Source organism: Lontra canadensis, unplaced genomic scaffold (assembly GCF_010015895.1).
Source record: "Lontra canadensis isolate GAN:19392208 unplaced genomic scaffold, GSC_riverotter_1.0 scaffold35, whole genome shotgun sequence".
In the NCBI taxonomy this organism is placed as follows: Eukaryota; Metazoa; Chordata; class Mammalia; order Carnivora; family Mustelidae; genus Lontra; species Lontra canadensis.
In genome coordinates this window covers 6,318,129-6,339,123 of record NW_022631029.1, presented here as the reverse complement: position 1 = coordinate 6,339,123, position 20,995 = coordinate 6,318,129, and the positions used below count along the sequence as shown (strand labels likewise).

Here is a 20,995-nt window from a genome sequence, read left to right as displayed (position 1 = left end):
CGCCTTCTCTGAGTGTGATGGTACGTTCCTCTGTTTCCATTGCGGGTAATGTGACCATCCGGTACCGTGGTCAGCCGGGTGTGTGTTAAGCTGTACATGCATCCAGCTTACTAGGATGCCATCCATTAACGTCGGAGGGAGCATGACTGATGTTGGCAGGAACTTGCTCTGTGACTTCGTGTCTCAGCTTGACCATTGGCCCAGCCTGGGACCTTCTTGGTTCAGACATTTTACCCTCATTAACCTCTTGAAGCAGTTGTACCACAGAGTGGAACCGAGGGCTCCTGGTCACAACAAGGGTGGTCTGTGTTGGTGGGTATTTCATGACTCCAGGAGTTTGGTGGGCCTGACGATATCAGGGAGGCATTTAATAATACAGGGAGGGGGTGATGTGTTTGTGAGCTCCTTGAACTTCTGTGGTGCCCTTCTTCGGTCTGGGATGACGGTAGTAAGCAGCTGTTGGATAACTGCGGGCGCAGCAGTCAGAGGATTGTCTGCTCTCTCGTCCTCACTGGAGCACCCCCCACCCCTGCCTTGAAGGCCTCTGTGCAGTGACCTGGTGGCTGTGCAGGCCAGTGGTCAGTCATCTTACCTCCGTGGACAATCCATGCTCAAAATCCAGGACAGCAAAGCAGGAGCGGTAGGGACTGCTTTAGTTACGAGGAAGAGAAAACTCAGCCCAAACCAGAGTAAGCAAGAAGGGAATTTGGGGAGTCCTAGAACTCAAGGACACTATGGCTTGGGCCTCAGAAGGAGCCCCTCTCTCCACTCTGTCAGCTCCGCCCATGATCTGCCTGCCAGCAGCTCCAGCAGCGCCAGCCCCACGTTGGTGTGGGATGAGAGGGTGCCAGGCTGATCCTAAGGGAGGTTACGTGTCACTCCCCATCCCAGATCCAGGGGTGAAGGCGGGTACTTTGTTGACTGGCTTCATCATTTGTCTCCATCATGAGGCTGAGAATGAGGCGGACCGTTTCCAAAGGAAAATCAGGGTTCTCAGGCTTCAGGCAGCACAGCACAAGCACCTGCCGCCCACTGGGGAACGGGAACGTCCTTCCTTCCCTCGTTGCTTCCAGCTTTCGCCATATGTTTACTGCATGTCTGCGGTGTGCCCGGCAGGGTGCGACCTAGGGGACACATGGCGCTCACGGCTTCCAGGGAGGTCCCATGCCACTTAGACAAGACAAAGATGTCCGTTTAAAATAAATATGGTACATGTCAAAGGGACACAGGAACCGACTGAAAGAGCTCCTGGTGGTCAGTGCTGGAAAATAAAATATATTTTGCAATAAAGCAAAGTATTGGATTGGATTATAGGCCAAAGTATAAAATAAATATCTGAGTTCATATGATCAAATAAGTAAATGGGGGAAATAGACAAATTTGGGCAAAAATACAAAATAATTGATGTAAGTACTCTGCCCTCAAGGCGGTGGGATATAACCCCCTTCGTTAAGCGTGCACTGTGCATAGCGGCTTCCTTCCAGAGAACACCGTATGGAGACGGGGAGAAAAGAAGCACTTTACAGTGGAGAACCAGTTGGATACCTCCCCAGCAAGGCGGTCAGGGTTAGCGTCGGCAGTGGTAGATCAGGCTGATGGTGTATACCCTTGAGGTGCGACAGGTGAGACCCTCTGCCCCTGGTCTTCTTCCCAGATACCCATAATCCCAGCCTAATTATGGAAAGAACATCACATGAGTCCCAGTTGAGGGACTTTTTGTGCACTGCCTGACCACAACTACGAAAAACTGTCAAGGTTATCAAAAGCAAGGAAATTCAGAGAAACTGTCACTAAGGGAAACTAAGGAAACCACATTTTCTTGGTTTTTAACCTGAAGTCCTTTGTCTTTCCCAGGATCCCATTTAGGGCACCACACCACCTGCACTTGCTGCTTCCCTGGCCGCCTCGCAGACCTTCCTGGTCTTGGATGAGCTTGGCAGCTCCAAGTGGTGGCCAGGTGTTTCGTAGAGCCGCCCGTCTCGGGGTGGTGGGGAGGTTTCCGGTTTTCCTCTAGACTGGGGTTGTGGGTTTGGGGAAGACTGCAGGGGTGAAGCATCATTCTTTTCACATACATCAGCCTCCTAAGTTACTTTTTAAATTTCCGTACAGTAACAATGTTCAGTCTTTATACCGTAAAGCTCTTGCTACAAGTTTTTAAAAAGGTTTTCTAGGGTGCTTGGTGGCTCAGTTGGTTAAGTGTCTGCCTTGGGCTCAGGTCATGATCCCGGAGTCCTGGGATCAAGTCCCATATCTGGCTCCCAGCTCAGCGGGAAGTCTCCTCCCTCTGGCCCTCCCTCTTCTCATGCTCACTCGCTCGGGCTCACGCTCTCTCTCATTCTCTCTCTCAAATAAATAAAATCTTTTTTAAAAAAAGGCTTTTTAATGGATACATAGAGAAATTTCATTGCGGTTTCCATTTGCCTTTCCCAGATGATTAATGTCAAGGGCTTACTGTATTTGCATGTCTTCTTTTGCTGTTTGCAAGTGCCCATTTTGAATGCAGTTATTTGGATTTCTTTTTATTGAATTGCCAGTCTTTCCATATGCTTTTTCTCCCCTTTTGCTTTAGTGTCCCCACAATGGGATGCCATAGCTACGCTCTGTGGTCTTGCCTTTGTGGGTCCTGCAGAGAGGTCTCTGATCCACTCTGCCTGGTCCTGGTACTCTGAGTCAGGCCCACCCTATATTGGAGTCACTAACTCAGCCTTGTCAGCGTGGGAGGGGCACTTTCTGGAAAGAGGGATGTTTTTACCTGAGGAAGAGAAGAACAAAGGAGAAATGGTAGAAGCTTTCCATTCCCCACACTTGTGTGACATTGGGCAAGTTTCTTCACAGCTTCGTGCCCTTGTTTCCCCATTCATAAAATGGGGATGAATCTATATCATCCATTGGTAGAAGATTAGACAAGGCATGCAAAGGCTTAGTGTGGTACCTGGCCCATCACTTGCATTTGACACATTTGTGGCTGTCACTGTACTTGATCAGATCTGGCCAAAGTCCTGGAGGAGGACCAAAGTTCATATGCTCGGATTGCCCTCTGGGGCACAGCAGGCCTGCAAGCCCTTTAGCCTGAGCTCAGTGCCACTCTCTCCAGGAAGCCTCCCCCAGCTTTCTTGCCCTGCTTCTCTCTGCTCTGTGTTTCTACCCAGTACGAATTGTGTTCTATTTAAGCGTGTATAGTCTGGTATTTTAACATAGTAGTTGCTGAAAGAAAAGCTTCTTGTTGAATAGAGAAACCGGGTGGCTTACTTAGCTGACCAGGAATGTAAAGTGAGGCATTTCTCTTGGACCGTGGCAGGTGATTAGGTGGGTGGGGCCAAGTTGGATCTGAGGTGGTGGAGTTTCAACTTTGATTGTGTGGGCAGTGGGAAGCCAATCCCCCAGAGGCAAGGACTTGAGGAAAGTGTCAGTAAGAAGATCAGTTGTATTAAACGTGGAGAAACTTAGAGATGAGGTGACCATGCTTAGGAGAAGGGTGGGTGTGTGAAAGGAGTGGAAGGATTCATCTGCAGGAGAAGCCAAATCTAATTTTAATAGTTTTAAGCCATGGTAGTGTAACTTCGTATAACTCACATGTTTTTGGCTAGACACTTTGCTGGATGATTGTATGTGGTGTTTTCTTGGGTCCTCACAGTGAAGTGTGAGGTCTGGGATTCTATCCCTGTTCCCTAGTAAGAGCCTGGGGGCTTAGAGAGTACAGACACCATTGTCCAAGGCACACTGCTGGGGCTGGCACTAGAAATTGAACCCAGATGGGTCCCCTGAGCCTGCCCCCCACCCACCGCCCACCACACCCCCTCACATGCCCAGGGCTGGAAGACAAGGATCAGGAGTTCTGTTTTTCAGAATTGCTGAGTAACAGGTATCCTCTGTCTGTTCTGCAGAGCCCCTGCGTGTGTCAGGATAAAGGTAAACTCCCTGGAGCTCTAGGTTGCTCTGTCTGAATGTAGAGGAAGGACTGTGTTTAAAAAAAAAAAAAAAAAAAACAAAAAACAGTAACAAGAACAAAACAAGCCTGAGGTCTCTTGCACTAGCCTGGCTTCCCTAGACCGGCTCACCAGGAAACCTGAACTTCACACGAAGCCCTACCTGGCCGGCCGCAGAGGTGGCTGGCTTCCAGGGCCAGCCCCGTGGTGTCTCTGGTGGTGGCTGAGCCTGGACTTGGGCTTTCCAAGGAGTCCTGGTCAGCGCCTCATGCTGTGAATGCTGGTGGTTGGAGATCCCGGGGATCCCTGACCTCAGCTCCCCTCCTACACTGCTCATGTGGGGCCTTCCTGTCTGTTTCTAGTTCTCTATGGAACTCTCATGGTTCCCAGCTACCTAGGTACATTGGCTGTTGAGAAAAAACAGGCTGGAGAATTGGGTGGCTCTGGCTTTAATCCTGACTCAGCTGCCTGTCTGCTCTGTCCTTGGACACATCCTTAATCTCTCTGGGCCTTGGTTTTCTTATCTGGGTCCTCGAGGTCAGGGTCTCCCAAGGCTGCACTCAAGGTATCAGCCAAGGCTGCGCTCCTCTCTGAGCCTGACGGGGGAGAATCCACTTCCAGGCTCGCTCAGTGACCTGCTGGCAGTGCAGGCTGTCAAGCTGGGGGACTCCCTTCCGCACTGTGTGTTGGCTGAGGGTCCGCTCAGTTCTTTGCTAAGTGGGCCTTCCAGAAGAGGGGGACTTCTAGAAGAGGAAGAGTTACAGTCTTTTCCCTTCCAGTTACGCACACTCTTGTATGCACATGGGTGTGTGTTAAAGTACAACATAAAATCTACCATATAAACCCTTTTTAGGTATAAGTTCATCGGTATTAAATACGTTCACATTGTGCAACCATCCACCGCTGCAATTTTTCGTCTTGTAAAATGGAAACTCTGTACCTCTTAATAACCCCCCCCGCCCCCAGCCCCTGGCAACCACTGTTATTTCTGTGTCTATAAATTTACTTGAGGTACCTCGTAGAATTGTACAGTGCTTGTTTTTTTGTGACTGGTTTATTTCATGCAGCATTACGCCCTCAAGGGTTATGAGCTTTTGTAACCTAATCTCAGAAATGACATCTCGTTACTTTCGTTGTCATCTGTTTGTCAGAAGCCAGTCACTGGGTGCTGCCCACTCGGGGGGTTGCACGTGGCCTGGGGTCTCGGGAGAAGACTGCCTGCCGCAAGCTCCATCTAGTGGGGAGTCTGCGCTCTGTGCCTGTGGGCGTCTGGATCCCTGCGCCCTTCCTCTTCCGTGGCCGCTGTTGGGGTATGGGTGGCTGCGTCTGTCTGCCTGTCTCTCACTTGACAGCACCCAGCACGGGGAGTGGTGGGGCCCTGGCCACGTCCCGCTGTGTTTTCAGTGCCTGCTCGATTACTTGCTAGCTGCCGCTCCCTGCATCACCTGTGTCAGCGGATCTCAGGTGCAGCAAGCTCAAGGTGCTGGGGAGTTAGCATCCCCTAGCCACAGCCCTCAGGCAGGAGCCGCTGGGCAGGCGTGTAATACCTGAGCTCTCTAGGCCCTTAGGTGGGGTGACTCAGCTAAAACCTGTTACCGCAGAGGTCGTTTGGCCGGTAACACCCTTTGTTGGTTGCTTTCCCTCCCAGTGGCTTGTGCTTTCCCCCTCTCTGTACTTCCTGCACACTCCAAATAAACCACCCGTCTTGGGCTCTGCTTCCCGGGAACCCAGACTGAGATAGTGGGGTGACAAGAGTCAGGTCCATGCCTATTGAATAAACCATGGTAAGGGAATTTTGATGCCCAGAAGAGGGGGCTTGAGGGTGCCTGTGTTGGGTGGCAAGTTTGTTACAATCCTATTAAATGAGCGGACCAAGACCTTGGGAAAGTTGCAAAGACGTAAAATAGCTACTTGGGAAGTTCACTGGGAAATCAGGGAGGGTGAGTCAGGAGCCCTTCAGCAGAGGGAGGCCCAGCCAAGGCCAGGGGGCAGGGCTATGCTGTAGGACTCAGCCATTCCCTGGGGCTTGCCGGCAGGGCTTGCCAACCAACGAGTGCTGGGTCTACGCAGCACTGGTGGAAGGACAGCAGAGGAAGAGACGTCTAAGGCAAAGGGATTACATGTTCCTATGAAAATCTGATGAAAGCCATGGATCCTCTCCCCTAAAAATGATGATGGTAGTCATAACATTTACACTTTGAAGCAGAAACTTTTTTTTAAAAAAATTGGTGGATGGGACGCCTGGGTGGCTAAGTTGGTTGGACGACTGCCTTCGGCTCAGGTCATGATCCCGGGGTACCGGGATCGAGTCCCACATCGGGCTCCCAGCTCCATGGGGAGTCTGCTTCTCCCTCTGACCTTCTCCTCGCTCATGTTCTCTCTCACTGTCTCTTTCTCAAATAAATAAATAAAATCTTCAAAAAAAAAAAAAAATTGGTGGAGCAAGGTGCTCCCAGAACTTCTAGAGCTGTCCCTAGGACCCAGGAGAGGGCTCTGGTTCTGAGTCATGTTCATTAGCACTTGTAGAGATGGTAGTGCAAGTGGTCCTGGCTGGGATGAAGGGGGCTGGGGAGGAAGTTGAGGCCTAAGGGTGGAGGTGGAGGGCCCGAGAAGGGCACTGGACAGAGGAGGTGGCGTGTGTGACACAGCCTTGTGGCCAGTGGGCACAAACCAGGGCTGGAGGCTCTGTGGTGCCGAGCCGTCTCTGGCTGACCTGCCATGTCCTTCACAGGGTTTGGGGAAGATTGCCCTGGGGCAGGTCTCCTTGTAGAGCTGTTTGATTTCAGATGGCTCCTCCCCCACTCAGGCCTGTGGGGGGAGTTGAGCGGATGAGCTGCTGTACAGGTCAGAGCCTGCGGCAGCCAGCGCCCTCCAGAGTCCTCTGTGCCTCTGAGCAGCTTCTAGCAGGCCAGGTCTGGTACAAAAGACAAGCAAGCAGGTGAGGCCTTCTGTCCGCAGCACCTTTGTGAGGGTGTCCTGAACGTAAACTTCTCAGAGGCACAGGTGGTTTCCTTGGGTTGTTCCTTGACACTCAGCAGGCCTGAACTTACTGCTCGCCTTCAGCATCCTGACCTTGCTTGTGCGATGAACTGTCTGGGCGTCATTGAGTGGCTGAGTGGCCTTTCTTCATGTCCTCCTTTGCTCTTGGGAGTCCCTGATTGCGGCACTGCCATGCATCATGGCTGCTGGGCTGTCTTGCCCTGCCTCCACCTGGATGATGCCATAACTCCAGAGGCTTCCAGAGCGTGGCTTCAGCCTGGTCTCTTCCTCTTAGAGACACCCGGGGCTGTTCTTTGTCAGCGGGTTAGAATCCGCAACCGCTCAGGCAGGCATCCTCCCAGCCTCCCCTTGTTCTAGCTGGGACTTCTGGTCGTACCTGGCAGGACTCCCGCGTGCTGTCCAGAGTGGGTGTGCGCTCAGAGGCCCTCCCCGTCCCTCTCCTGCCAGGCCTTCCCCACCTCATGGCTCCCCGCCATTTCTACCTGGGCCGGCTAATCCAGTACCTCATTTTGGGGGTGCTCCATGACCTCTCTGTCACTGGGAATTAGACATGCCTGTCTTCAGTCAGGGGCCTGTTAGTTCTTCCAGGGCAGACGGCCGGTTCTAGGTGAGAGAAGGGTGTGGCGTTCAGTGAGGAGACGCAGGCTTGGGCCCTTGTAACCCCTGCACGAGTCCTGAGAGCCTGGGGAGTCACCTTGCTTCTCACAGGACTGTCAGGGGGCCAGGATGGTGGCAATGAAAAGCTGTGCCAGAACTGTTTGTTGGTAAGATTTCCGTGAATATGTAATCTCTGCATGTGCTGTTTGTATGCACGTGTGTGTCTGTGGGTCCATGTGGTGGGACGGGGGTGTGTGTGTGTGTGTTCTCGATGCTGTGGGGTGAATGTCGGTCACATCCTTTCACAGTGAGGAAACTGGAATCCAGAAAAATACATGTTCCCAAGGCCGTACAGTTGGAGAGCCGGGATTTAAAATTGGGTCTTTGGATCTTTAAAATCCACTGACATGCAAGTGGTGGGGTCAGTAAGACAGGCCACACCCTGTTGGGAGCTTAGGGTCCTCTGTGAGGGCGGCAGACCCGTCCCATAGAGGGCAGGGCGGTAAGTGCTTTAGGCTTCGTGAGTCACAGTCTCTGTGCTGAACACTCGCCAGGGTCATGGTTGTGTGACAGCAGCTGGGGACAGCACAGAGTGGAGTGGGCACGGCTGTGTTCCAGGAAAACCGTACTCAGAAAAGCAGGTGCTGGGCTTGACCATGCTTGTGGCCATGGTCTGCTGACCCCTGGTCTATTGGGAAGCGAGTAGGAAGTGGTCCATAGACAGTAAAGAGCCCCTCGTGGACACCTTCATTTCTGAAGTCCTGTCCTTCGGGCCTCTCATGGTTTGCCCATCGTAGGTGCTCAGTACAGCCTTACTGAGCATGGGCCGGTGCCGAGCTGACCTTTCTGCCCTTCCCCCGTTTCTTCCGCAGTATGTGGGTGCCCCCGTGGCTTACATCCAGCAGATATTTGTGAAGTCCTCAGTGTCTCCCTGGCACAAGAACCTCCTGGCAGTGGATGTGTTTCGCTCCCCTCTGTCACGCGCATTCCAGCTGGTGGAAGAAATCCGGAACCACGTGCTGAGAGACAGGTATCCCTCTCGGAGACCACAGCCTCCCTGAACCCCTTCCGCACCGCAGGAGGGGTGGGTTCCGGCCTCTCTCTAACCATGGAGCCAGCCAGCTCGGCGGAAACTGAACAGGCAAGCAGAGCGGCAAGGGCGCCAGCTTTGCGTTTCTCAGCATCCTGCGGGGTCCCCGTGGCCACACACCCCTGGACCTCTGCGGAGGGCGCAGTTTTGTCCTCAGGTCTCAGATGGAGTAGGTGTCATCAGCGCTGACCCTGTGCCAGGCTTGCCTCACACCTCAGCTGGTTTGCTGCCTGGCGCCCCTGAGGCATGGACGTGGTGGTGGTTGGGCTGAGAAGAGGCGCCCCCCTGCCCCCCCAAAGCAACGGATTGCTTCTGAGGCCCCACAGGGGGTGCCACCCAGCCCCCCGGTCTGTGGGGTGTGCTGGCTTCACAGGCTGCCTCCCGCTCTGGGATTTTGCCAAAGCTAAGGGCTTTGGCACACATTTTGGTGACTGAAACGAAGCTCCTCATTTTTGCCCTAGCTGCCCACTGAATTGCCTGAGGTGCCTTAGTGCGTGAGAGGTAGTGTCTGCTTCCAGAACGCACTTCTCAGAGAGGCTTGGGGCTCACGTGTACTGTAAGGTCCATCAACCACATGGTTTGGTTGTTGACCACCTGGAAGAACTCCCCCACCCCCCACCCTGCTGTCCTAATCCCTAGGCATCTGGGAACCTGAGGACAGGGGCCCCCCGTCAGTGCGGTGCGTCTGCCCTGTGCTCACGGACACAGCAGGTGCCTTGTGCTCTCTCCTGCCCAGTTCCGGGACGAGGGGCCTGGAGGAGGTGTGCCTGCAGGTGACTGACCTGCTGCCAGGCCTCAGGAAGCTCCGGAGCCTCCTTCCGGAGCATGGATGCCTGCTGCTGTCCCCTGGGAACTTCTGGCAGAATGACCGGGAACGCTTCCATGCTGATCCTGACATCATTGGGACCATCCACCAGCACGAGCCCAAAACCCTACAGACTTCAGCCACGCTCAAAGGTACCTCCAGGGCAGTTGCCTAGGTTGGTCACCGTGTTCTCTGTGATGGGCGCTCTGGCAGGTCAGGGGTCACCCCATGTTTTTCGGCGGCCCTACAGTGGCTGTCTTCCTATGTCAGTACCTGATGCTTTCTGTCTGCAGACTTGCTGTTCGGTGTTCCCGGGAAGTACAGCGGGGTGGGCCTCTACACCAGGAAGAGGATGGTCTCGTACACCATCACCCTGGTCTTCCGGCGCTACCATGCCAAGTAAGGCCGGCGGCGCTCGGGGCTCCTGGCTGGGCTGTGGGATGGCATGAGGCTTTGACTAGTCCCTGTTCTGGTTTAGGGTGTCCAGAATGCCCTCCGGAACTTGGAGTTTTCAAGCGTCCTGTTGAAATGTTTATCTCCCTTAGACTGAAGGAGGCTGTGTTTCCACATTTGAGCAGGGATGATCTGACGCCTGGTTAAGAATAGGGCACTAACTATACATTGGATAATTGAATTAAAAAATAAAAAAGGAGAAGGGACTCAGGCAAATTCATTGTCCTGGTGCTTCCGCTCTGGTAGGTGTCCCTAGCTAGTGACTCCTGAGCTCCATGTGGCCTCAGGCCTTCCCAGCAAAGGGCCACAGGCAGCTCCCTACCCAGGGAGAGAGCACTGGAGAGGCCCCCAGTCGATCGGCTGTCTGGGCCTTGGGCACTCAGTGTTGTGAGAGGTCAGCAAAGGAGTGTTCAGGAAGGAGCTGGAGGAGCTCCTGAGACAGCTTTGTCATTCTTCCAAGGCTGCTTGGAGACTGTGGGGAAGCTCAGACACCACAGAGAAGCTCCCTCCAGCAGGGGAAGGAGGGCAGGCCCAATGGGCCTTCCTGCCAGGGACGGTCTCTGCCCCTGGCCCAAGAGGGACAGTCTGCCCCCTCACCTCCCCCTCCCCCCCACCCACGAGCAGGTTTCTGGCCAGCCTGCGGGCCCGCCTGATGCTGCTGCACCCCAGCCCCAACTGCAGCCTGCGGGCGGAGAGCCTGGTCCACGTGCACTTCAAGGAGGAGATCGGCATCGCCGAGCTCATCCCCCTCGTGACCACCTACATCATCTTGTTCGCCTACATCTACTTCTCCACACGTAGGTGCACAGCGCCGAGGCGGGGGGCTTTCTCCAAGCTAAGTGGGCATTCCAGGCCACCTGCTTCCCTTCTCTGAAGGTGGCTTGGGTGGAGAGGTCACACATGCCCAGCGGTCACAGACGCCAGGGCTTCCTCCTCTGGTGGAGTCTCGGGCTTGGGTGGTTCTGGGCCTTCTCTGGCTTCTCAGGAAAAGACCCTTCCTGGGTTAGGGCTCCCAAGACACACCATTTCTCTGAGACTGGGAAGTATGTGTGGCTGTTCTTTTCTTGGGTTAAACTAGGGGCCTCTGCTTCCTCAGAGGTCAGGCACACTCTGCTCCTAGGAGATAAGTCCAGAAGGGCCCCGGGTGGGTCAGGGTCTGGGGGAAACGCTGCCCTGAGGTGCCCTCTCTGTCTTCCAGGCAAGATCGACATGGTCAAGTCCAAGTGGGGGCTGGCCCTGGCTGCCGTGGTCACAGTGCTCAGCTCACTGCTTATGTCCGTGGGGCTCTGCACACTCTTCGGCCTGACACCCACCCTCAATGGCGGGTAGGTCCCCACCGGGCTCCCCTGAGCTTCAGGCCGGAGAGCCTCCGGGCTTGCCCGGGAGTGGATGCTTGCTGTTACCCCATACCTTGTATTCACACTCATGTACGTACAGTGTACCTATATATACATATAACACATACGTAGGTATGGGCGTGTATGTGGGGCAGGTATTCGTATATGTGTATATAAGTGTGTTTTTGCATGTGTGTGTGTAAGCGATATGGACGTGTGTGTTCAGTATATGTCCACATGCATACCGCTCCCTATTGGTTTAGGGGACAGATGGGTAGGAGGTTAAGAAAGGTACATTTCTTCCCTTTTTCACTACTAAAACATTCAATTACTAACAAAATAGGTCATTTCAGAGGTTTTTTGTTTTTTTTTTTAAGATTTTATTTATTTATTTTGACAGACAGAGATCACAAGTGCAGAAAGGCAGGCAGAGAGGGAGAAAGGGAAGCAGGCTCCCCGCGGAGCAGAGAGCCCGATGCAGGGCTTGATCCCAGGACCCCAGGATCATGACCTAAGCCGAAGCCAGAGGCCTTAACCCACTGAGCCACCCAGGCACCCCCATTTCAGAGTTTTTAAAAGACACAAGCACAGTCTAATTTGCCACCTTTCCATTGACCTGTGCTTTCTCTTGCCATTTCTCTCCAGCTCTGGGGCTGGAAGCCCTGTCCCGTGTTTGTCTTTGGTCTTTAGGCTCCCCCGGCCCCCGCCCATCCTTTAGTGGCCACTGACTGCCTGGCTCCTCCCTTACTGGGGCTGCTCCGATATTGTGCTTTCTGTTACTTTCCTTGCTCGTGGAACACTTGCTTCCTTTTCTGAACCTGACAGGGCTGACACCCCATTCCCCGTGGCTGCTGTGCCCTCCTCAGAGCCCTGGGTTCCATGGCCTCATAGCAGGGGTCCCGGTGGGTACCGCTCAGCTGGGGTGACCTGTCCCTCACAGTTCTCACCAGCAGTCTGAGCCTCAGCTCCTGGAGAGCAGGTAGTTTTCCAGATAGCTTCTGCAGAGGTGACGAGGGCTGGCTGCGATGCTCCCCGCCCTTTGCTCTGGCCAGCGAAGTCCGGCATGGGAGGGACAGGGAGAGTGGTGTTCTGGCAGCCGCCGTGTGCTGCGTAGATGGAGGCCGGGATGCTTGCTGATCCCCAGCCGGGCTTCCAGGCCTGCCTGAAAGCTGAGAGCTGTGCAGGCAGAGGGCCTGTGTGGCGCGGCAGAGGGGGCTGGGGCTTATGCCCTGTGCTTCTGGAAGTCACTCAGCAGCCTCCCGCTAGAGGCTGCAAACCCCACAGCCTTCCCAGGGCCCAAGCCTGGGGAGAAGCAGCATGTGCTGGGGGCCCTCCTCAGCACTGTTCTCACTGTCTCCCTCTCTGTCCCCAGCGAGATTTTCCCTTACCTTGTGGTGGTTATTGGGTTAGAGAACGTGTTGGTGCTCACCAAGTCTGTGGTCTCGACCCCAGTGGACCTGGAGGTGAAGCTGCGCATTGCCCAAGGTAACACGGCTGGCCGCGGGGTGGGGGGGGCCTTCTGTGCTGCGCTTCCTGCTGTGGAGGAGACGGGGGGCCCCATGGGTCGCCCTTGCTCTGACCTCCAGTGTGCCGTCATGTGGACTGCCGGGCCCTGGGGGCTTGCTAGCATGTGCCCTGAGGAACCACGGAACTGCTGGACTAGACTTTGTGCTGGCTCATGTGTCCGTCAGAACACAGCAGGGCCCATGTGTGCCGTGGCGCTCTGTCCAGACTGGCACCCGGTGCTTCCTCTTGCTGCCTCACTCTACCGCACCAGGCGCAGGCTCCTGCGGCGGGTCACTGCGGAGACACTGCCTCCGCCGCTGCCGTGAAAGGCCCTTGGGACTCGGTGCCAGGAGCTGGGGGTCAGGATTCTGAGGAAAGTGGGCAGAGAGCCTAGACCTGGACGGCTGAACTCTTGAACTTCCTCTGCGGAACCCCCAGTCTGTGGGAATGGGGCCAAGGGGAGGCTGTTTGTTCATTCGAAGCCTTTGTGAGCTGCTGTGAGAGGCCAGGCCCTGCGCTAGATGGGGAGCTCTGAGGATGCGAGGGGACGTGGCCCCTTACCCAATAGGGGCTTGCTCTGGGGGCAGGGGCTGGAGGAAGAACACAGCCAGCACTTGCGTCGCTCAGGCCTTCCGCCGGCTGTGGCCGGGCCCTTGCGGACCAGACAGTATAGTACATGGGTGTGCCGGAGTGGGCGGCACTCGGCTTTCCTCTTGGATTTGCTCATCTCAGCACCCTGCTTCTCCCTTCGTCTGATGGCGGCCGTAGCTCTCCCCGGTACTCTCCAGCCCCTTCCCCGCGGCAGCCGTGCAGTGCTGGCAGCACCTGGAGCCTGGGCACTGGGAGAGTCCTGAGCACTGGGCCACTGTGGTGGAATGGCTGCCTCAGAAGGCTGGGCACCCTGCCTGTGTGCTGGCCCCATGGCCCTGTTGTCCCCTGCAGGCCTAAGCAGCGAGAGCTGGTCCATCATGAAGAACATGGCCACGGAGCTGGGCATCATCCTCATTGGCTACTTCACCCTGGTGCCCGCCATCCAGGTAAGACCCCAAGGCCTGCCCGTGCAGGGGTACCCCTCAGCACAGACGCCCTGGCCTTGGGACCTCTGCTGCCCAGATGCTGTTCCATGCACAGAGTGCTCCTGGCAGGCCTGGTTCAGAAGTTCTACCCAGTTCCAGTCAGACCTGTTTCTCATTTCTCAAGCAGAAGCCCTGTGTTGCACTGGTCCTCTCCTCCTTCCTGGGCTTAGCACGAACCCACTTCTGTAGTCTCCAGGCACAAACCACCCCCTCCCCACCATAGGAGGGCCACCACCCACTGCTCCGAGTGGCTCCTGTTCTTGGCCAAGTGCCCCCATGCAGCTATGGGGCTGCGAGCAGGTGGAGGGGGACCTACGCCGAGTCAGAGCGCAGACTTGACTTGAGGGGTTGCAGAAAGGGAGCCGTGCAGCTTGTCCTCCCCATCCGTCCCCCAGAGCTGGTAGGGGTGCTGAGTTGTGGTGTGAGCAGAGAACATAGGGTGACCCAGAGGGCATCTACAGGACACAGTGCCATCTTGGGACATTAGAGCTGCCGTGAGCACTGTGCCACCATGAGCTGGGTCCTTTATCTTACCCCAGATGTGAGTGGAAGCTGTGGTGAAGGGCAGGGAAGGAAAACTGAAATCTGAGCAGATTCTGTCTGTGGACAGAACTTGGAGAGCAGAGGCACTACCCGTATTCCGTTTCAGGGCAGAAATAATTCCCTCCTGCCCTCTCTCCCTCCTCTGGTACTGTGCAGTCACTGGCAAGGAAGCTTTCTGGGAGTCCTGACATTGGGTCGGGCCTGGGCTCTATGTAGGCATTGGTCATAGAACTGAAGCAGGGCCAAAGAGTCTGTGGAGGAGGCCTTTTGAGGGAGCGGGATGTTGGGGCTCAGAGCTTTTCAGGTTGGATCAGGCCTTCCTCTCTAGGGGGGTTGGAAGGTATAGGGAGAGCACCTACCCTTTCCACCTTCTTGGGGCAGTGGGGGGAGAGTGTCTCTGCTGCCCCCTGGTGGGGAGGAAGGGAGGGAGCAGCTGGCACTGCCGCTTGCTCCTCGGCTACTCCCAGAGTCAGAACACAGCAGCATCTCTTTATCTCTTGGCTGGGCTCTGCCCACCACTGCCCTACAGATTCTGAGGTGCCTGCAGGCCGGGAGCTGCTTCTCAGGGTCTGCACCATGATGTCATTGTGTTCCCTCAACTGCTCTAATTCCAGGAGTTCTGTCTCTTCGCCGTTGTGGGCCTGGTGTCGGACTTCTTCCTTCAGATGCTGTTTTTCACCACTGTCCTTTCCATTGATATCCGCCGGATGGAGGTAGGAGCGCGCGGTGCCCTGCCCCACCTACCGTCCTGGCCATGCTCAGGGGGGCCCAGGGTGAGAGCGCTGCAGATCTCGGTCGTGGGCTGCCTCTGGACAGCAAGGTTGAGCCCTGACCACTGTGCCCCCCACAGCTAGCAGACCTGAACAAGCGGCTGCCCCCAGAGGCCTGCCTGCCCCCAGCAAAACCAGTGGGGCGGCCAGCACGCTTTGAGCGGCAGCTGGCTGTGCGGCCCTCCACACCCCACACCATCACGCTGCAGCCGTCCTCCTTCCGAAACCTGCGGCTCCCCAAGAGGCTGCGCGTCATCTACTTCCTGGCCCGCACCCGCCTGGCGCAGCGCCTCATCATGGTACCTGTCACCCCCACCCTGCCCTCTGAGGGCCAGCCCTCTGTTCCCTCTGGACTTCTGCGCTTTGCCTTGGGAGGTGGGGGGTGCTCCTCGGGCCCTCACGGCCCCAGGAAGCCGGGCTTTGGGAAGCTGCCCACCATACCCCCCTGCCCAGATCCTGGTGGCTTCGGAGGTGATAAGCCTATCCCTGAGAGAAGCAGTCCCGGGAGCATCGGGTAGAAGAGTCACCATCTCCTTAGAGGGACTCAGGACAGGAGCCTGGTGGATGGGGTGCTCTGGGATGGAACAGTGCCCGGCGTCAGAAAATGCTGGCCAGAATCATTCACTTGTTGGGCTGCGTGGAAGGAGAGGAGCAGGGCTGGCTACTGGCCAGCAGTGGCGCTCCCATGGAGCTGCAGGGAGAAGGCTGAGGCCCTCTGAGGACTGGGGGACCCATGGGCGTCTCTGAAGCAGGTCAGTTAGCCGGTCCCTCTCGCCGTGCTGACCATGGGAATGGTGCCTGCTTTCTGGCCCCAGCTGTTAGATGGGGTTTGGGGAAGTTCTAAGGGCGCTCTTTGTATTTCTAGGGTGGGAAACCCAAACCTTGACCATGAAAAGGGGACTTGGTCCATCCAATGACAGTTGGCCCAGGTGGTAGTGGGAGGACTTGGTGAGGCAGAAGGGAGGACAGGTTGGGGCCTGCGTCTTCTCCCCACCCCCAGGCCTGAGGTCCCCCGCGCTGTTTCCTTTTGGCATGAGGGCCAAGGCTGCTGGGGGTCAGGGCCACCTGGAGGTCCCTCTGAGCACCCATTGGCCCCCCTGCAGGCCGGCACTGTCGTCTGGATCGGCATCCTGGTGTACACAGACCCAGCAGGGCTGCGCACGTACCTCGCTGCCCAGGTGACAGAGCAGAGCCCTCTGGGCGATGGCGCCCTGACTCCCATGCCTGTGCCTAGTGGCGTACTGCCCGCCAGCCACCCCGACCCTGCTTTCTCCATCTTCCCACCTGATGCCCCTAAGCTACCTGAGAACCAGACGTTGCCTGGAGAGCCGCCTGAGCCTGGGGGCCCAGCAGAGGGCGCCCCTGACAGCCCTGTCCCAGAGGTAACCTGGGGGCCTGAGGATGAGGAACTTTGGAGGACGCTCTCCTTCCGCCACTGGCCTACGCTCTTCAGCTACTACAACATCACACTGGCCAAGAGGTGAGCTGGGCTGTGGCAGCTGGCGCCTTCCCACCGGGTGTCAGCTCATCGTCCCCAGAGCATCCCTTCCCCCTCAGGCGGGAGACCCATTGCTTTGAATTTTGTTTCCTTTCCAAGAAACACCCATAAGGTTGTGAGTTAGGAACCTATGCTCCAGGCGGCCACAACCCAAGACAGTGGCCCTGGGTCCCACCCTGGGAACTCACAGGTTGCTGCCAGCCCCTCGGCCGGAATGACATCAACCCACCGGCTGTCACCCACTCTGTGCCCGGATGGGGGACAGAGGTGGCTCGCCTGCAGTGGTGGCTGTATGGGCGCTGGGTGCCTATCACAGAGCAGGGCTTGGGGTCGGTGCTGGGCTGGGAGGGACTTGGCTCTGCACCCCACCCCCACCAGTGCTGGGAAGCCTGTCTCCAGAAGGTGGGCTTGGAGTGGAGCGCATTGAGCCAGTCCTGGTGGGAAGTGGGGAGGGGCCCTTTCGCAGGCACCGCGCTGACACCCCCCACCCCCACCCCGCCGGCTCCCAGGTACATCAGCCTGCTGCCTGTCATCCCGGTCACCCTGCGCCTGAACCCCAGGGAGGCCCTGGAGGGGCGGCATCCTCAGGACGGCCGTAGCGCCTGGCCGCCGCAGCGGCAGGGCCCGGGGGGGCTCTGGGAGGCCGGTCCCAGGGCACCGGGGGTGGTGCCTGCCCACGGCGACATCACCCTGTACAAGTAAGGCTCCCCAGGGAGGTGGTCGGCGGAGGGGATGCAGGGATGGGGGCGCGCGTGACCACGCTCCCGCCCGCGCAGGGTGGCGGCGCTCGGCCTGGCGGCTGGCATGGTGCTCGTGCTGCTGCTGCTCTGCCTCTACCGCGTGCTCTGCCCGCGCAACTACGGACAGCCCGGCAGCGGGCCTGGGCGGCGGCGGCGCGGGGAGCTGCCCTGCGACGACTACGGCTACGCGCCGCCCGAGACGGAGATCGTACCGCTGGTGCTGCGCGGGCACCTCATGGTGAGCTGGTGGGCGGGGGCGGGGCCGGGGCGGGCGGAGGCGGGGCCGGAACGGGGCCCACGTGTTGACACCCCCTCCCCCCACTCCCGGCAGGACATCGAGTGTCTGGCCAGCGACGGCATGCTGCTGGTGAGCTGCTGCCTGGCGGGCCACGTGTGTGTGTGGGACGCGCAGACCGGGGACTGCCTCACGCGCATCCCGCGACTGGGGTAGGTGCCTGCCCCGCCCCGGCCCCCGCCCCGCCCTCTCCGGTCCCAACCCCACCCCCAGCCCCAACCCCACCCCCAGCCCCACCCCCACCCTCACCCTCCTCCACTCCGTCCTCTTTCTATCTTCTCTCCATTCTCACTCCGTCCTCCTGGCCCGAGGCAGGCTGCGCCGCGACAGTGGTGTTGGCAGCGTGTTCGAGGCGCAGGAGAGCTGGGAACGGCTGTCGGACAGCGGGAAGGGGGGCCTGGAGGAGCCGGGTGACAGCCCTCCCCTGCGGCACCGGCCCCGGGGCCCCCAGCCGCCTGCCCTCTTCGGGGACCAGCCAGACCTCACCTGCCTGATCGACACCAACTTCTCGGCCCAGCCGAGGCTCTCGGAACCCACTCATCCTGAGCCCCGGCACCGGGCCGGCTGCAGCCGTGCTCGCGAGGGCCCGGGCTACGACTTCAGCCGCCTGGTGCAGCGCGTGTACCAGGAGGACGGCCTGGCGCCCAGCCACACGCCAGCCCTGCGCCCGGCCTCCCCTGGGTCCGGGTCGCCCCCGACGCCTGAGGACGAGGGGGGCTGTCCTCCTGAGAAGGGCTCCCCTTCCCTGGCGTGGGCCCCCAGCGCAGACGGCTCCATCTGGAGCCTGGAGCTGCAGGGCAGCCTTATCGTGGTGGGGCGGAGCAGCGGCCGCCTGGAGGTGGGCCGGGGCCGGGGATGCAGGGATGGAGGGATGGGGGGAAGGGCAGTCCACTTAGGGTTTTGGGGGCAGGCAGGTGCTCACGGCCTCTGGACCTGCAGGTGTGGGACGCCATTGAGGGCACACTGCGCTGCAGCAGCGAGGAGGTGTCCTCGGGCATCACAGCCCTCGTATTCCTGGACAAGAGGTGAGAGTGCTGCCCAGCCTGGCCAACCCCCAGCTGTGCCCTTCCTGGTCCCTTCCCCATTGTGTCATTGATGGCTCTTCTCCGTAGTCAGCCCCACACCTGTCAGCAGCAGGTAGGCCACCACAGTGGGGGTGACAGCTCAAGTGCCGACAGCCTCCCCGCCAGCCTGGCCGCGTTTTCCAGTTCCTTCACACTTGGAAATTCTTCCCTGCTCTGCTCCTCCTCTCCCGCCCCTGGCCCCAGGGTGTCTGCCCAGCCCTCAGAGCTCCTGGTGACCCCGTGCCCTCCTGCTCCCCCTGCGCCTGCCTTCGTAGGCTGTGGCCTACTGTGGCTTTCTGGTTCAGGCCTTGTAGGCAGGCCCTGCCTTGTGCCGGTGGGACCTCTGGGCAGATGCCCTGTCTCTGCCTAGGAGTTCCTGGGCAGGGAGGAAATCCTCCTTTTTTTGTGTGGAAAAAGGGAGTGCAGTGGGTGGTGTTTAGATCAAAGCTGCTCTTCTTTGGTGAGACCACATGCATCCTGCGGCTCCCACACAGTCCCCTTGGGGCCCGTCTCCCTTCTCAGAAGCCCTTCCTTTAGCTTCAGGCTGTGAGGGCTTTTAACTCAGTCTCACCTGTTCTCGAGGTGCCACTTTACACGTCAGCTCATGTGCCCTCGTGACCACCCTGTGAGGCAGTAGTTGTCCCCATTTCACAGATAAACAGAGGCAGAGTAGAGTTGCAGCCTGGGTCCCCCGGCTTCAGCATGTTTCCCAGCACCTGTGCTTGCCTCTCGGCCATGGTCCCTACAGCCGCTCCCCTATGCCCAGCGGAGCTGACCCGTCCGGTGGCCACGGGGCTCGGGTGTTCTGAGGGAGCGCCCCCAGCAGCTGGTCTTCTCTTCCAGGATTGTGGCTGCCCGGCTCAACGGTTCGCTGGATTTCTTCTCCTTGGAGACCCACGCTGCCCTCAGCCCCCTGCAGTTCCGAGGTCAGAGGGCCTGCGCTGGGCCCGTGTCTGCGGCCGGCAGGGGGCAGGGGTGCAGAGTGCGGGGGCTGCCTGCAGGGTGTTTCCTCAGAGATCGCGTACTTGGGCCGCTGTCTGCAGGGACTCCAGGGCGGAGCAGTTCCCCCGCATCCCCTGTGTACAGCAGCAGTGACGCGGTAGCCTGTCGCCTCACCCACACCGTGCCCTGTGCACACCAGAAACCCATTACAGCCCTGAAGGCCGCGGCCGGGCGACTCGTGACCGGGAGCCAGGACCACACGCTGAGAGTGAGGGTTGGCTCCGTCTTGTGGGGGCTGCGGTGGCCTAGCCCGGGATGGCGAGCTTTTGGGGTCAGCCAGGGAGAGGAGGCAGAGAAGGGATTTCCCGGCCAAAAATGGAACTGGGAAACCACCCAAGACCAGAACCTGATGCCCACCCCTGCCCCAGGTGTTCCGTCTGGAGGACTCGTGTTGCCTCTTCACCCTGCAGGGCCACTCGGGGGCCATCACAGCGGTGTACGTTGACCAGGTGAGGGGGCCACGGGTCGGGTACTGGGTACCAAGCCGTGGCCTTTATTTCAGACTTGGGACAGCCGGCCTCCAGAAGCTTTGGGGAAGCAGAACGGGAGGACCCCCCACTCCCCAGGGCACTGGGATACCCTCAAGGACAGAGGCGTTCCCCCAGTGACCCGGTCCCCTGGGCCTGTTCCCCTAGACCATGGTGCTGGCCAGTGGAGGACAAGATGGGGCCATCTGCCTGTGGGATGTGCTCACAGGCAGCCGGGTTAGCCACATGTTCGCTCACCGTGGGGACGTCACCTCCCTCACCTGTACCACCTCCTGCGTCATCAGTAGTGGCCTGGATGACCTTATCAGCATCTGGGACCGGAGCACCGGCATCAAGCTCTATTCCATTCAGCAGGTGGGCAGATCGGGGCCACAGGACTCTCGGTATTTTAGGGAGGGATTCGAGGCACTAAGCTGATGCTCTTTGTCTCCAGGACCTGGGCTGTGGTGCAAGCTTGGGGGTCATCTCCGACAACCTGCTGGTGACTGGCGGCCAGGGCTGTGTCTCCTTTTGGGACCTAAACTACGGGGATCTGTTACAGACCGTCTACCTGGGGAAAAACAGTGAGGCCCAGCCCACTCGCCAGATCCTGGTGCTGGACAATGCCGCCATTGTCTGCAACTTCGGCAGCGAGCTCAGCCTCGTGTACGTGCCCTCCGTGCTGGAGAAGCTGGACTGAGGAGGGGTGGGAGCTGAGGGTGCGCAGCTGAGTCTTCCAGAAGCGGTCTCTGAACTGTCCTGTCCTGCCTCGCGACTGTAATAATATTAAACTTTTTTTTTTTTTTTAATCCCATCTGCTACGGAC

The 20,995-nt window shown here is 58.1% G+C and overlaps 1 protein-coding gene across 2 annotated transcripts in view; it reads left to right on the top strand.

Annotated features, from left to right (window-relative positions):
* SCAP (SREBF chaperone) overlaps positions 1-20,974 on the top strand; it is a 66,740-nt gene extending 45,766 nt beyond the window's left edge. Inside the window, exons 4-23 of one of the 2 annotated variants that reach the window (XM_032867896.1) lie at positions 8,396-8,553; positions 9,350-9,570; positions 9,712-9,817; positions 10,496-10,668; positions 11,070-11,196; positions 12,581-12,693; positions 13,657-13,751; positions 14,948-15,046; positions 15,184-15,402; positions 16,207-16,583; positions 17,111-17,299; positions 17,378-17,579; positions 17,673-17,788; positions 17,952-18,474; positions 18,576-18,661; positions 19,544-19,626; positions 19,744-19,910; positions 20,071-20,151; positions 20,338-20,544; positions 20,624-20,974. In XM_032867896.1, the coding sequence (XP_032723787.1) occupies positions 8,396-8,553; positions 9,350-9,570; positions 9,712-9,817; positions 10,496-10,668; positions 11,070-11,196; positions 12,581-12,693; positions 13,657-13,751; positions 14,948-15,046; positions 15,184-15,402; positions 16,207-16,583; positions 17,111-17,299; positions 17,378-17,579; positions 17,673-17,788; positions 17,952-18,474; positions 18,576-18,661; positions 19,544-19,626; positions 19,744-19,910; positions 20,071-20,151; positions 20,338-20,544; positions 20,624-20,869 (3,588 nt within the window). In that variant the 3' untranslated portion in view covers positions 20,870-20,974. The remainder of the gene's footprint in view (positions 1-8,395; positions 8,554-9,349; positions 9,571-9,711; positions 9,818-10,495; positions 10,669-11,069; positions 11,197-12,580; positions 12,694-13,656; positions 13,752-14,947; positions 15,047-15,183; positions 15,403-16,206; positions 16,584-17,110; positions 17,300-17,377; positions 17,580-17,672; positions 17,789-17,951; positions 18,475-18,575; positions 18,662-19,543; positions 19,627-19,743; positions 19,911-20,070; positions 20,152-20,337; positions 20,545-20,623) is intronic. The other variant, XM_032867897.1, reaches the window with a different exon arrangement.
* The last annotated feature ends 21 nt before the right edge of the window (positions 20,975-20,995 follow it).